This window comes from Berghia stephanieae, chromosome 14 (genome assembly GCF_034508935.2).
Source record: "Berghia stephanieae isolate SIO BIC M18660-M18661 chromosome 14, UCSD_Bste_1.3, whole genome shotgun sequence".
NCBI classification, from domain to species: Eukaryota; Metazoa; Mollusca; class Gastropoda; order Nudibranchia; family Aeolidiidae; genus Berghia; species Berghia stephanieae.
In genome coordinates, this window is record NC_088373.1 from 6,319,346 (window position 1) to 6,336,000 (window position 16,655).

A 16,655-nucleotide genomic window follows, 5' to 3' on the forward strand; every position below is an offset into this window, starting at 1 on the left:
TCTCACCATCCGACTGATTCTGTCAGTCACTGTAACAATATCTCAGTTCAAACCTTTTCACCATCCGACTGATTCTGTCATTCACTGTAACAATATCTCAGTTCAAATCTTTTCACCATCCGACTGATTTTGTCATTCACTGTAACAATATCTCAGTTCAAACCTTTTCACCATCCGACCGATTTTGTCATTCACTGTAACAATATCTCAGTTCAAACCTTTTCACCATCCGACTGATTCTGTCATCACTGTAACAATATCTCAGTTCAAACCTTTTCACCATCCGACCGATTTTGTCATTCACTGTAACATATCTCAGTTCAAACCTTCTCACCATCCGACCGATTTTGTCATTCACTGTAACAATATCTCAGTTCAAACCTTATCACCATCCGACCGATTTTGTCATTCACTGTAACAATATCTCAGTTCAAACCTTCTCACCATCCGACTGATTTTGTCATTCACTGTAACAATATCTCAGTTCAAACCTTTTCACCATCCGACCGATTTTGTCATTCACTGTAACAATATCTCATATCAACCCTTTTCACCATCCGACGATTTTGTCATTCACTGTAACAATATCTCAGTTCAAACCTTTTCACCATCCGACCGATTTTGTCATTCACTGTAACAATATATTACTAAATTCCAGACAGAAAAAAAACAAAAAAAAAAACAAAAAAAAAAAACAACCAAAAAAAAACCCCAAACTTGACCTTTTATATAGCGCAATATCCACTAAACGTGCTCAAAGCGCTTTACAAGGGGTCCCTGGCCAACAGCAACACATAACATGTAGGACGAGACATGACGCCTCTCATAGACGACAGAGATACAAAATATCTCTGTCGTCTATCTGGAATTTAGTAATATATTTATGTCTTTATTGTCTTGGGTTTGATGTAAAAAACAAACAAACAAATAATTCCCTTTATTCATCCCCAATGGGAAATTTGTCTTTAGAGTCTATTCCAAGGGAAGACTGGAATAACTCAGGCGTCAGCCGCAGCGCAGCGCCGCAATGTGAGCTAGGGCTAGGTGACTTGCTCAAGGCCACACAGCGCAGCGGCGGGTGATCGAACTCGTTACCTTTTGGGTACGAAGTAAAGACCGTACCGCTGAGCCACGCTGCCCCTTGTCACGACTTTTCTTCCATTTTATTACCTTTTTGATACGATTGGTCACCATATGTCAACAATTATTTTCTATCGACGACATCGCAGGCTGACTGTCTGTCTGTGTCAATCCTCAAATATAATATGATCGAGGTTGCTGAGTGGACATTTCTATACAAAAAAAAAAAAAGAACAAAAAAAAAAAAACAAAAAAAAACAAAACAAACCCGATAAACGAAAATCGTACCCTTCAGCAAATACCTGCCGATCTCCGAAAAAAACAAAACTTCCAAAAAAAAAAAAAAAAAAAAAAAAAAAACACCAAAAAAAAACAACATGTATTTAAAATTTTGGCCAGAAAACTCGCCCTTCAAATATCGATCGATTAAAATGACCCCTCGTCTTGTCAAAAAACTTCGGGCGGCCGAAGTCCCAGGTTTGAGAGTTTTTGACAAGATTGGGGTCATTTTAAACGATCGGTGTTTGAAGGGCGTGTTTTCTGGCCAAAATGTGTTAAATACGTGTTTTATTCAGAGTTTGGCGGAGTTTGGCTGTGTTATGCTCCATTGGTCGTCAATGCCAAGACATAATAAATGTTGAGATACAGAATAAAGAAATCTTGTGTGTTTTATCTGACATTGTAACAGGGCATTGCTACCCCCCCCCCCCCCTCCCCTCCCTCCTCTCTTTTCTGACTGTTTGTCTATATGTATGTCTTATCTATCTCTGTCTGTCTCTCTCTATCTCTCTCTCTCTCTCTCTCTCTCTCTCTCTCTCCCTCTCCCTCTCTCTCTCTCTCTTGTATTCTCTATCTTCCACTCTCTCTCTTTCTCTCTCTCTCTCTCTCTCTCTCCTTCTCTCTATTTTCCTTTCATTTTATCTGTCTTTCTATCTCGATCTCTTTTTTTCCATTCTCTATCCTTTTCTCTCTTTCTTCCCCTTTCTCTTTATCTCTCTCCCATTTCCTCTCTTTCTCACTCCCAACCCCCCCCCCCTCCCCTTTCTTTTCATTTCCCCTTCTCCATCCCTACTCTCTCTCTCTCTCTCTCTCTCTCTCTCTCTCTCTCTCTTTCATTCTGTCTTTTTCTCTCTTCCCCTCTCTCCGTGTCTCCCTCCCCCCTCTCTCTTTCTCCCTCTCCCTCTCTCTCTCTCTTTCTCTCTCTCTCCCTCTCTCTCTCTTTCTCCCTCTCTCCCCTCTCTCTATTCCTCATTATCTCTCTCTTTTCTCTTTCACTCACTCACTCTCTCTCTTTTCTCTCTCTCTCTGTCTCTCTCTGTCTCTCTATCACATACACACCCACACACTTACACACACACCCACACAAATAGTAAACCCAAACCGACGCATTATATAATTTCCTACTTATGTCAAAGATCAATCTCGTCACAAGTTTATTAAAATGAACATTCATAAAGCTCACTTACACGGACTTACCATTCTCAATGCACTTTAGAACGTGTGTGTAGGCGTGTGTGTAGGTGTGTGTATGTGTTTGGGTTAGTGTGTGTTGGTGTGTATGTGTTGTGTGAATGGGGGTTTGTGTGTGGGGAGGGTTAGTGTGTACGTGTGTGTGTGTGTGTGTGTGGAGGGAGGTTAGTGTGTATGTGTTCGTGTATGTGTGTGTGTGAGTGTGGCCTGGTGTGTATGTATGTGTGTGTGTGTGTGTGTGTGTTTGTGTCTTTAAACAAGTCATTAAAAAAACAGATAATAATATAATATTAGAAATATGCTGAGTCTGTGTTTTGCTGTGTTTGTCAATGGCAGCGACGCAATTCTATAGAATCCAATTTTGGCATTCTCTGAAAAAACACTTTTAAAGAATTTTGGTCAGAAAAATCTCGGTCTTCAAATATTATTGACCGATTAAATTAACCCTCATCTTATGAAATACTCTCAAATCTTCGAAATTTTTCTCTTGAAGAATTTGCTTGAATTCCCAAGTTTGATAGTTTTTGATAAGGTCATTGTAAAATATAGATATTTGAAGGACGAGTTTTCTGGTGAAAATTAAAAAAAAAAAAAATGTTTGTTTTATTATAATAATTGATTTATTTTTTAAAGAGTAGGGCAAAATTGGGTTGAAGGGAGTGGGAAGGGAGAGGGGGAGGGGGGGGGGGGGGGGGGGGGGGGGGGGGGGGAGGGTTGCTTCAAAAGAAATGCTGATTTTACGGAATTTGGGGCGGGGGGGGGGGGGGGGGGTATCACCAGTTGAATTGCTGTCCCTTTCCAGTGTTGGGGTCTGTGTTGTGTATAGATTAGATTCACTGGAGTCACTTTATTTCTACACACATCGGATACAAGCCGTGAGTCTAAAACCTGTTTTGGCTTTGTTTGTATTGTTTTGTTTTATTTTATTGATTTAAAATTTTTAAAAAGTTAAAAATTAAACAAATTTTTCTTCCTCATAGAAAGAGTAAGTTGACGTAACACGTTTTTTTTTATTATTATTGTTTCATTAGCATGAGACCAGACCGCCATTTTTGGTGATTAGTTCTCACTAAATATCTTCTTATGGAAGGAATGAAATTGACGTGACTCATTCAGTTCTTTATTATTGTTTTTAAACATAAGACCGCCAGGTGAGTGATTCGTTCTCACTAAAATCCCTTTTACAATATATAGTCTTCGTTAACTAATTACGGCTATGCCTTTCGGTAAAATACTCACAACACAACACCCGCCAGCCAAATGTAACGTACCGACAAACAAAACGTGTGTGTAGCTTTTATAGTCTGTCTGATTGATGTGATTCAGTGAGAACTACTCACCAAAATGGTTGTCTGAAAAGAATAACAATGAGTTGAGTGAAGTCAATTTCGTTCCTTCTATGGATAGTATGCAGATGACGTCACTCGAGCCTTTGTTATTGTTTTTGCCATCCGCGTTTGTGAGTTGTTCTCACTAAACTGTATTAACCAGACTATAAAAGTTCATGGTTACACAGAGTTTGTGTGTTGGTCCGTTATACTTCCGGATGGCAATGTTGTGAACTCCTCGGCCAAGCGCATTCTTTCTATGGCCTGATACCTGGACGTGTATGACTAAAATAAACCCTATATTTTTTTGGTTCCTAAATCATTGGAAGTGTGTATGTAACCAGTCCTTCGGAGTACTAATAATGAATATGTTACATAAAGGTGGCATAACTGTATTTCAGTAGCAGGATATATAGATAGAATGAAGTTGACGTCACTCATGACTTTGTTATCGTTTTTTGCCATCTACGTTTGTGACTAATTCTCACTAAACTGTATCAACCAGGCTATAAACGTTCAACGTTACGCATAGATTTGTGTTTTTGGTCCGTTATACTTCCGGATGGCAATGTTGTGAGCTTCTTAACCAAGCGCATACTATCTATAGGCAGATTTTAAGGATTAACTCTCTCCTACTGGCACTGAAATGACCTAAGCGTGTTGCAAGTAAAATGCCGTAAAACCTTTGAAAACAAAAACACAAAACAAACTCTCTCCTTACCAGCTATTTTTAGAATCTCTCCCCCCCCCCAAAAAAAAAAATAAAAATAAAAAATAATATATTTTTCTTACTCAAACAGAAAAGCAATACGGACATTCTATACATGATATTGAAACTAAAAGGTTATTAATTCGTACAATAAGAAAAAGACAAATTCAATTTTTAGGGCACCGAAATTGACATAAATGTATTGAACATCTTGCTCTCACAGGAAAGATAGAAGGTAAAAAGAGTAAAGGTAGACCAAGAAAAACATATTTGAATAGTTTGAACAGCTGGGTGACAAAGAAAGAGAATAGTAATATTAGTTTTCTGAGGTTATCTGATCAGAGAGATGAATGGCGTACCATGATCACCGATGTCTGGCACAGACTTGGTACTTGAAGAAGAAGAATACACGATATTGCTCTACAAAAGGAGCTCTACAACACACAGTGTCATGTTTTTACAGCTATAACATTATTTTTTCTTTAATTGTTGTGATGTGACAAAATAAATGAGACTGATAGAATTGTTGGTTACATCGTAACAAATGTGACGATTTTCCTATGGTTGGTAAGGTGAAATTCAATGTAAACAACATAATTTGAATGTTTTTGTTTATTCATCTTAACTACGCCACTACCACATTATCTCATTCATTTGAAGTGTTTCATTCATCCTGTTTTGTGTGATAAAGGGGAAACCCGAAACGTTCATTTTATCTGTTTTCGTATATTATTAACTTTAAGCTTACATTCAATTTCACATTGTCATTTATATGCTAAATAGCAATAATTCCTATTTTGGATCAGTTCAGCTCTAATTTGACATTTTAGTATCTGATCCATCCCGTCACAAAATATGTGACCCTTCGCCTCAAAACCGTATTAAGTCGGGATGGTTAAGATGTTGAAAATTGATTTTATAGCCAGAAATATCAGACTTGAGTTGAGTTTGTATGTTTCATTGAGGAGAATGGGTACCATATTCTAGGGTGTTAATGCCAACAATTTATATTTTTGACCAGTTTAACATTTAATTCGGCTTTGAAGCATGTAGTTCGTTCCGACATAATACCGTTTTGAGACGACGGGTCACATATTTAGACTAGAAACATAAGATGCCAGACAATCATTTACTCAATAAATGTCTCCATTCCCGCGTCAGAGCGTGGCCTTCGTCAAGTTATGGCCTGATACCGTAGCCATCGTTATGTTATAACCTGATACTGAAATCCAAAAGGACTGGCAGTTTGACGTCATTTTTATTTTTTTGCACCACCTAGTGAGTTGTCGTTAGTAGAGCTCATGGAAACAAGTTATTTCATTGGTTGAACTATTGAATACAACTCACGATTTGTTTTCTTTTGTGGCAAAAGACCGGCATTTTGACGTAATGTTTTGGTCAGTATCAGGCCATAACTTTACGAAGGCCACGGTATCAGGCCATAACTTTACGAAGGCCACGGTCAGAGTGCTTTTACCAAAGACAAGAGGTGCCTTAATGAGCCAATAAGATGAAGAGAAAGATAAAGGGAGTAAATGTGATTCATATATTATAAGGGAACAACACAAAACCATGGACGTTTCGGCCTTTGTCCTTCTTCAAGCAAACACGAAATTTGTTATATGTATTAGATTGTCACAATAGTTAAAACATAAGTAAAAAAGTGTGTGTGTATGTATGTGTATGTGTGTGTGTGTGTGTGTGAAGACCGTTTTGAGATGATGGGTCACATATGTGATATCGCCTAAAAGGCGTCATGTACCCGTCCTATATGTTCAGCGTTGGTGTGAGCTTGGGGTTCATTGTAAAGCGCTTTGAGCATGTATATTTCATGTTGTGCTATATTAATACTCTAGTTGGTTCATTCCGACATATGTGACCCATCGTCTCAAAACGATATTATCTCGGGACGAACCAGATGCTGAAAAGACGAATTAAATGTTAAACTGGTCAAAAATATAAATTGTTGGCATTAGCACCCTAAAATATGGTATCCACTCTCCTCAATAAAACATACAAACTCAACACGTCTGATATTTCTGGCTATAAATTCAATTTTCAACATCTTAACCATCCCCACTTTATATTGTTTTGAGGCGAAGGGTCACATTTTGAAAGAAACCTAAATAAAACTCAAAGTAATACTAAGCTGTAAAAAGCTGTGGACTGCAAAAAGTAATAAACAAAAATGGCCGTTAACAGCGTTGGTGTGGGTTAGGGGTTCATTGTAAAGCGCTTTGAGCATGTTTTAGTGTATATTGTCCGATATAAATGCTATAGTTGGTTCATTCCGACATATTAAAAAGTTCACGAGTACTTTCCCGGCCTTAACGCTTAAAAAGAACAAAATACCGAACACGGAACGTTTCGGGCTCAAAACCTTTCTTCAGCAAACCCCAATAAGACAAATACATTACTAAATTTCAGATCGACGACAGAGAAAGTTGGTAGGTTCTCCCTCCTTATTAGAAGAAAAGTCTTGGAATGTAAAGCGTTCGATACGTATCATAGGAGGAAAGACTTCCGTAGTTTCACAGCACGCCTAAAGAGGGATTTTCAAAATGTGTATTATCGTGAGGAGACCCCACAATCTCCCCCCCCCCCGCCCCCTCCCCTTTATTATCGGGGCGACCCCCCCCCCCCCTAACCCCCTCTTCATCCCTAACTTAAGATACTAAATATAACCTGATAAAACAATGTTTGGGTTTAAAGATTAAGAAATAGATAGTATGCGCTTGGCTAAGAAGCTCATAACATTGCCATCCGGAAGTATAACGGACCAACACACAAAACTGTGTGTATCCATGAACGTTTATAGTCAAGTTAATACAGTTCAGTGAGCATTACTCATAAACGCGGATGGCAGAAAACAATAACAAAGACATGAGTGACGTCATCTTCGAACTATCTATAAAATAAAACTGGTGTGAAACTACGGAAGTCTTCCCCAAAGGATTTCCAAATTGGATTCAATTGTCTGATGTCACATCGCGCGCCCAGCAACCAGAAGCTTGGTTCTAAACATAGAATATCAGTACTTTTTTATTCTCCGTGCTGGCTTTACCGTTTTCACGTGTCATGTGATCAAAATGTAAAAATTATGTCAAAACATGATCAGATTTATAATGTTTTTCTCCTCTGGGCACACTTTTATGCTCGTTGGAGTAGTATTTCATAAGGACATCCGCCATTGTTCCGATAGTTTAGAACCAGTTGCTAAGTTACTATGCTTCATTACGAGGGAAGTGACGTCACGACTGTTGAAGGCTATTGAGCGAAATATAAAACAACGAATAGAAGAATTTATGCTTATATAGAAATGTAAAAAAAAAAAAAAGGTGGGGAAGGGGGGGGGGGGGGGTGAAACCAAAGGTAGAATAGAAATATCTATGTGTAAAATGTGACATAAAACTCACGTACTTGGAGACTGTGTAGAATAGAAGGCTCCATTTGTGTTCTGCATCGATCACAACGAACGAAGTAGATCCAAGTTCTGCACACGTTGTGTTGTAAATTAGAAATCATTCCAATAAACTCGATCTTTGAACAATAAAGAACATCATCATCATCATCATCAAGTGCCAGGCCTGTTGCAGACATCGGCGATCATGTCCCTCCAACCATATCTGTCCTCAGATCTTCTCAATAGCTCGATTCCTGTTCCTCCTCCACCAATCCATCCGTTCAGATTGTCAATGTAATCTATCCTATGTCTCCCTCTTCTTTTCTTCCCATCAACTTGACCCGTAAGTACAACCTTTTCAATTACGTTTTTTTCTGTAAATATGTCCTAAAAATTCTGTCTTTTTCTGATGGTGTTTACGAAAGTTGGTCATACTCCAATTTCTTTTAATACCTCCTCGTTTTTTGTCAATAAAGAACAACTTAATTTAAATAACACGTGCTGCTTCCTCAAGCCGTTATTTTAAATTATAACATTCCGTAATCTTCATTCTCTCTCTCTTACTAACTGATAAGTACGAATTGACCATTCTTAATCTCCCTTTCTCACCAACTACACAATCATTCGACCCCCCGATACACACACAACGGTGACCAGAATAGTGAACAGTTTTCACAACACACGTCACTTCAATCATTGCGCAGGGATGACTTGAATTTTTATTTTGACGCGTTCACTATAGATAGTATGAAGTTGACGTCACTCGGGCCTTTGTTATTGTTTTTTGCCATCCGAGTTTATGAGTAATGCTCACTGAACTGTATTAACCCGACTATAAACGTTCATGGATACACACAGTTTTGTGTGTTGGTCCGTTATACTTCCGGATGGCAATGTTATGAGCTTCTTAGCCAAGCGCATACTATCTATAGATAGTATGAAGTTGACGTCACTCAGGTCTTTGTTATTGATATTTGCATTTACGTTTCTGGTAAATAAAAATAATAATTGAGATTTTATATAGCGCAACATCCACCAAATGGGCTCAAAGCTCTTTATAGTCTGATTGATAGAATTTAATGAGAACAACTCCTATAATAAATGGCTGGCCAAAAATAAAAACAATAACAAAGAACTGCGTGACGTCAAATTCGTTCCAGCTATATCTCTTTTTTTGAGTTCTTATTTTCTTTGTCTTGGATTGGGGTTAACCTAGTTTTGTCTTGGCCCTGGCGAATATCCTTCACTGAGAGGGAAACAGTCAAATGTATAATGTTAGTGCTAGAATGTGATTTTCTTCCCTTCTAAATAATCTCTCTGTAATGTACTGATAAAAAGTACATTGATGATATAGATAGCATGCACTTGGCTAAGAAGCTCATAACATTGCCATCCGGAAGTATAACGGACCAACACACAAAACTGTGTGTTTCCATGAACGTTTATAGTCGGGTTAATACAGTTCAGTGAGCATTACTCATAAACGTAGATGGCAAAAAAAAATAACAAAGACCTGAGTGACGTCATCTTTGAACTATCTATATGTTCTTGGAATCTACATATGATACCTATTTGAACCAATTGGATTCAGTAGTCTGATGTCACGCCGCCTGGCAACGGCGGCCATTTTGGTTCTAAACATAGAAAATCATTACTTTTTATTCTTCATGCTGGCTGGAACTTTTCTTATACCTTGTGATCAGAATGTGTCAAAGTCAAAACATGATCAAATTTATGTATTTTTTTCCCTCTGGATACGCTTTTATGCTCGCCGGAGAAATATTTCATACGGGCGTCCGCCATTATTCCGAGAGTTTAGAGCCACTTAGTTACCATGCGTCATTAGGAAGGAAGTGACGTTACGACTGTTGGAGCGTATTCTCCTTTGTCATACTTTTTCTTAGAAGTTTCAATGGGAGCGATCTAACATTAATAATATGATCGAGGAAATCGTGTGATAAGTAGTCACCCATCTGGCGGTATAGATAGTATGCGCTAGGCTAAGAAGCTCATAACATTGCCATCCGGATGTATAACGGACCAACACACAAAACTGTGTGTATCCATGAACATTTATAGTCAGATTAATACAGTTCAGTGAGCATTACTCATAAACGCGGATGGCAAAAAAAAAAAAAAAAAAAAAAACAATAAAAAAGACCTGAGTGACGTCATCTTCGAACTATCTATAAAAACAATAAGAATGATCAGAGAGAGGTCGATGCCATTCACGTTTTATCGTTTATAGATAGAATGCGCTTGGCCAAGGAGTTCACAACATTGCCATCCGGAAGTATAACGGACCAACACACAAGCTCTGTGAAACCATGAACTTTTATAGTCTGGTTAATACAGTTTAGTGAGAACAACTCACAAACGCGGATGGCAAAAACAATAACAAAGGCCTGAGTGACGTCATCTGCATACTATCTATAGATGGTACGAAGTGGACGTTACTCGGGTCTTTGTTATTGTTTTTTTTTTTTTTTTTGCATCCACGTTTATGAGTACTTCTCACTAAACTGTATTAACCAGACTCTAAACCTTTAAGGTTACACACAGTTTTGTGTGTTGGCCAGTTTTACTTCCGGATGGCAATATTGTGAACTTCTTATCAAAGTGCAGATTATCTATAGATAGAATGCGCTTGGCCAAGGAGTTCACAACATTGCCATCCGGAAATATAACGGTCCAACACACAAACTCTGTGTAACCATGAACGTTTATAGTCAGGTTAATACAGTTTAGTGAGAACAACTCACAAACGCGGATGGCAAAAACAATAACAAAGGCCTGAGTGACGTCATCTGCAGATTATCTATAGATGGTTCGAAGTTGACGTCACTTGGGTCTTTGTCATTGGTTTTTTTTTTGCATCCGCGTTTATGAGTAATTAAACTAAAACTGTAAACCAGACTATAAACGTTTAAGGTTACGCATAGTTTTGTGTGTTGGTCCGCAATACTTCCGGATGGCAATGTTGTGAATAGCCAAGCGCATACCATCTATAAACAACCCACTATATTTGTCTGAGCACGTGTGAAGGAAGGTGTGTCACAAATTCCATGTTTTGATTACTCAAAAGTCTACTAGTTAATACGCTTCAACAGTTGTAACGTTACTTCCCTCGTAATGACGCATGGTAACAGTAACTGGCTCTAAACTATCGGAACAATGGCGGACGCCTTATGAAATATTTCTCCGACGAAAATAAAAGCGTATCCAGAGGGAAAAAAACATTATAAATCTGATCATGTTTTGACTTTTGCACATTCACAAGACATATGAAAAGTTCTAGCTGGCATGAAGAATAAAAAGTACCGATTTCCTTTGTTTAGAACCACGATGTCCGCCGTTGCTGGGCGACATGACATCAGACTATTGAATTTGACTTTTTACACATTCTGATCACAAGACATATGAAAAGTTCTAGCTGGCATGAAGAATAAAAAGAACCGATTTCCTTTGTTTAGAACCACGATGTCCGCCGTTGCTGGGCGACGTAACATCAGACTGTTGAATCCAATAGACACTTAAATAACCACGCCTCTCGGAGAGTCGTCATAATGTAAACAATGGCAATGATTGGTAAACATCGCGAACGATACTGATTTTATTATCGATGGTATGTGTCTAAGTAAAATACCCACTGTTCTACCGCTTGTTTAATATATAGTATGCGCTTGGCTAAGAAGCTCATAACATTCCCATCCGGAAGTATAACGGACCAACACACAAAACTGTGTGTATCCATGAACGTTTATAGTCAGGGTTAATATAGTTTAGTGAGAATACGTGTATGGCAAAAATAAAAAACAAAGCCCTTAGTGACGTCATCTTCGTTCTATCTATAGCCTGACACTGAAACCCAAAAAGACTGGCATTTTGACGTCATCTTTTGGTTTTGGCATCACCTAGTGAGCTGTCGTTAGTAGAGCTCATGGAAACAAGTTATTTCATTGGTTGAACTATTGAATACAACTCACGATTTCTTTTCTTTTGTGGCCATTTTTTGGTCAGTATCAGGCTATAACTTTACGAAGGCCACGCTATAGAGCAGTAAAGTTAGGTGCCCCAAACGTAAACAATAACAAGTTGCTAGTGATTTCCGTTAGGGACCGGAATAATTTACGCACAATATAGGTCTCCCAATTTTGTAGTTTGAGTTGTAGGCAATACACTTTCAGTATTGAAAATATGTTTACATAAAATCTAACAGTTGCAGAAATAATAATATAAGGCTAAATTATTATGAAAATCAGGCTCCGAATAATTCTCGTTTTGTTCACACCAGCGCAATAATTTGCTCTGGTCTAAAAATAGATAGACTGTAACTTTTGATAAATTTTTGAAAATTTTACCTTTTGTTCCATAAAATATCCATATCTAGACATTATTTGATGTATGATCGAGTATTTATGAATATGTGTTTCTTTTGCCACCTAACAGCCAAATTTTAAAGGTTATTTTTTTCTATTATTTACATTGGAACGTGAGCTGTCAAGACAGGAACATGTGGTTTGCCACGTGCTTCTCGACCTTTGTTTACGTTTGGGGCACCTAACTTTACTGCTCTATAAGTTAACGATGGCTACGGAAAAGGTGTGTCACAAATTCCATGTTTTGATTGCTCAAAAGTCTACTGGTTAATTATTCTCTCATCCCCCCCCCCCCCCCCCCCCCCCCCCCCAGGCCTGTCCACCAGTCTATCTCAATCAACATGGGACGACAAAACCACCTCTTCACACTTTCCCTGATGGTCGCCGTGGTCGCGGTGCAACTCACTCTGTCCAAGCCGTTCCAGAAAGGACAGGACTGCGACCATGAGAGATGCAAACTCCCCGACTGCCGATGCTGGAATGACGGAAACCCCCCTGGAAATAGCAGCCAACCGCCATTGATGGTCATGCTCTCCTTCGAATACGCCTTCACGGAGGGCAACGTTGACAACTATTTAACTTTATTTGATGGTAACTTTGATTTTTTAACAATTATTTTTAATTTTTTTTTTAAGGCTATGTGGTCTAGTGGTATGACACTCGCTTTCGGATCGGAAGGTCCTGGGTTCGAGCTTCTCTATCGAGACAATTTTGAGCTTTTTGAAAAAAAAGAGCTTTATATAGCGCAATATCCACTAAAAGTGCTCAAAGCGCTTTACAAGGGGTCCTTGGTCAACAGCAACATTTAACAAGTAGGACGGAACATAACGCCTGTTAGGCGATATTACAATTTTTCGGACAAAGACAGCGCTGTTAACGGCCAGGTACTCATTTTACACCCGAGTACGGTGAGAGAAAGTGAGTAAAGAGCCTTTTCCAAGGACTCAACTATGCGACGAGCGCGAGGCTCGAACCCAGGACCCCCCGATCCGAAAGCGAGTGTCATACCAAGACAACATAGCCGCACAATAATTTGTAATGCTGTAAACTGCGGTTATGTGGTCTTGTGGTATAATAATAATAATAATAATAATAATAATAATAATAATAATAATAATAATAATAATAATAATAGTAATAATAATAATAATAATAATAATAATAAATAATACTGAAAACTTATATAGCGCTATAACTCCGAGACACCAGACTCTAAGCGCTTAAATTATGAGTACCTGGCCTTTAACAGCGTTGTCTTTGTCCGAAAAATTGTAATATCGCCAAACAGGCGTAATGTCTCGTCCTACATGTTAAATTATGATGCTTAAAAGTATGACTCGCTCGGCGCATAGTTGGGGTCCTTGGAAAAGTCTATTTACTCACATTCTCTCTCCGTACTCAGGTGTAAAATGAGTAAATGGCGTTAACATCGTTGTCTCTGTCCGAAAAATTGTAATCTCGCCTAACAGGCGTCATGTCCCGTCCTACATGTTAAGTGATGCGCTATATAAAGCTCAATTTTAGAGAATTTTAGAAAAAAAAACTGAATGCATTCGTCCCAAGCCAACACCACCACTTCACATGTAGGACAAGACATGACATGACATGACGCCTATTAGGCGATATTACAATTCAGGAACTCATTTTACACATGAGTTCGGTGAGAGATTTTGAGTAAAAAGCCTTTTCCAAGGGCTCAGCAACGCACCACTCAGAGAAGCGGGACTCAAATCGGAGCCATCGTTGACTTATAAATAGTATGCGCTTGGCTAAGAAGCTCACAACATTGCCATCCGGAAGTATAACGGACCAACACACAAAACTATGTGTAACCATGAACTTTTATAGTCTGGGTTAATATAGTTTAGTGAGAAATACTCATGAACGCGGATGGCTGGCAAAAAGCAATAACAACAAAGACCTGAGTGACGTCAACTTCACACTATAGTAACTATGATGGCGAAGCTCAAATCCTAGAGCTGTCAAACCGAAGGCAGCAGCAGCCTCTTACGGTTCACACTATTATGTTATGACGATCGACCCAATCAGCAAAGTCTGGTCCGCATTCGTGCACTGTCGCAAACCCGCCAAGTTGCATCGTCACAACACACCGTTCGACTAGATGCTCTGCCGCCTCAGGCTCTTGCCCACAGCGGGTACATGTTGGACAGGTAGAAAGACCCCACCGATGAAGCGCACTTGCACCGAAGGCGAATGTCAACCGCCAGAGCACAACGGGGAAACAGAATCGACTAAGCAGAAATTATATGTGACTGTATTGATGCTATGCCTTTAGGTAAAATACTCACACCATCCTCCTGCCAAATATAACATGCCAATATTCAAAACTGAGTTTAACCTTTAACGTTCATAGACTGCTTGAGACAGACTGTCTAAAAATATCAACTAAGAGCTGAGTGGCATCAACTTTGTTATTTCTATAGATAGTTCGAAGATGACGTCACTCAGGTCTTTGTTATTGTTTTTTGCCATCCGCGTTTATGAGTAATTCTCACTAAACTGTATTAACCAGACTATAAACGTTCAATGTTACACATAGTTTTGTGTGTTGGTCCGTTATACTTCCGGATGGCAATGTCGTGAGCTTCTGAGCCAAGCGCATACTATCTATAGTGATTGCCAATGTTATATTTTTATCTCTCTTTTTCTATACCGCTCTCTCTCTCTTTCTCTTTCTCTCTCTCTCTCTCTCTCACCATCTCTCTCTTTCTCTCCCTCTATCTTTCTCTCTCTCTGTGTCTCTCTGTATCTTTTCCTTTTTCTCTCTATAACCTATCTGCCTCTCTCTCTCTCTCTCTCTCTCTCTCTCTCCTAGTTACTCTCTCAACTCTGCCTATCTCCCTCTCTTTACTCTCTCTCTGTCTCACCATCTCTCTCTTTCTCTCCCTCTATCTTTCTCTCTCTCTCTCTGTCTCTCTGTATCTTTTCCTTCTTCTCTCTATAACCTATCTGCCCCCCCCCCCCTCTCTCTCTCTCTCTCTCTCTCTCTCTCCTAGTTACTCTCTCAATTCTGCCTATCTCCCTCTCTTTACTCTCTCTCTCGCTGTCTCTCCCCCTCCCTTTCTCTCTCTCTCTCTCTCTCTCTCTCTCTCTCTCTCTTCCCTATCTATATTTCACATATCTTCTTCTTATCTCCTTCCTCCTCCTCCTCCTCCGAACTTAAGAAAGTATTTTGAAGAATTAAGAAATTAATGAAAATATATAATTTAAGTATAAATTACAATGACCCTCGCCACTAGCACACACACACACACACATAAACACACACACACACACACACACACACAACCACACACCCACTCTCCCTTGGTCACCTTTTGCTCTCTCTCTCTATCTATCTTCAGGAATAGTCAACCCCAATGGCTGTAAAGGGAAAGGGACATTTTTCGTGCAAAAGCTCAATTCAGAGACGAAAGCCCTGAAGAAAATTATAGAGGGAAAACACGAACTTGCCGTCAACTCGGCGAATGGAATCATCCCCAATAACGTGCAAGAATGGAAGGATAGCATCAAGAGTCAGTATTCATAACATATGATGATGATGATGATGATGATGATGATGATGATGATGATGATGATGATGATGATGTTAATGATGATGATGATGATGGTGATGATGAAGATGATGATGATGACGACGACGACGATGATGATGATGATGATGATGATGATGATGATGATGATGATGATGATGATGATGATGATGATGATAATAATAATAATAATGATAATAATAATATATAAATAAAATATAAATTGTCACTCACATTATATGGCCAAGACGTACGTTTCTGTGGCCTTCGTCCACGTCTAACCATCATTATCGAGCACTTTCGTACCTATCAGTACCCACCAACACTCATATATATATATATATATATATATATATATATATATATATATATATATATATATATATATATATTCAAATTAAATATTATTGTTTAGAGTCATTTGTACATTATTCAAATCCAGAGGTCTTCGGGCTGTTGCATTTTCTTTTTAGCGAAATGAAAAAATACATCTTGACGTCTTCCGTTTTTCAATGTCTCATCTCCTCAGGTGTCCTTGACCGCCTTGAAGAGGTCGGGGTCCCAGGGAAAAAGATTAAAGGCATCAGGTCTCCTCAACTGTTTTGTGGCGGGAACGATCAGTTCAAGGCCATGCAAGAAATGGGTCTTCTGTACGACTCGTCTAATGTCAACGTACAACAGAGCGCTGCCGGAAACCTTCTCTGGCCGTATACGTTGGACAATATCACGGAC

General features: G+C 38.9%; 1 protein-coding gene across 1 annotated transcript in view; it reads left to right on the plus strand.

Annotated features, from left to right (window-relative positions):
* The first annotated feature begins 3,317 nt into the window (after nucleotides 1–3,317).
* The window catches only part of LOC144959885 (chitin deacetylase 7-like), an 18,361-nt gene continuing 5,023 nt past the window's right edge, over nucleotides 3,318–16,655 (plus strand). Inside the window, exons 1-4 of the mRNA XM_078892699.1 lie at nucleotides 3,318–3,425; nucleotides 12,683–12,960; nucleotides 15,735–15,905; nucleotides 16,453–16,655. The exon at nucleotides 16,453–16,655 is cut by the window's right edge and continues 46 nt beyond it. Coding sequence (XP_078748825.1) covers nucleotides 12,711–12,960; nucleotides 15,735–15,905; nucleotides 16,453–16,655 — 624 coding nt within the window. The 5' untranslated portion in view covers nucleotides 3,318–3,425; nucleotides 12,683–12,710. The remainder of the gene's footprint in view (nucleotides 3,426–12,682; nucleotides 12,961–15,734; nucleotides 15,906–16,452) is intronic.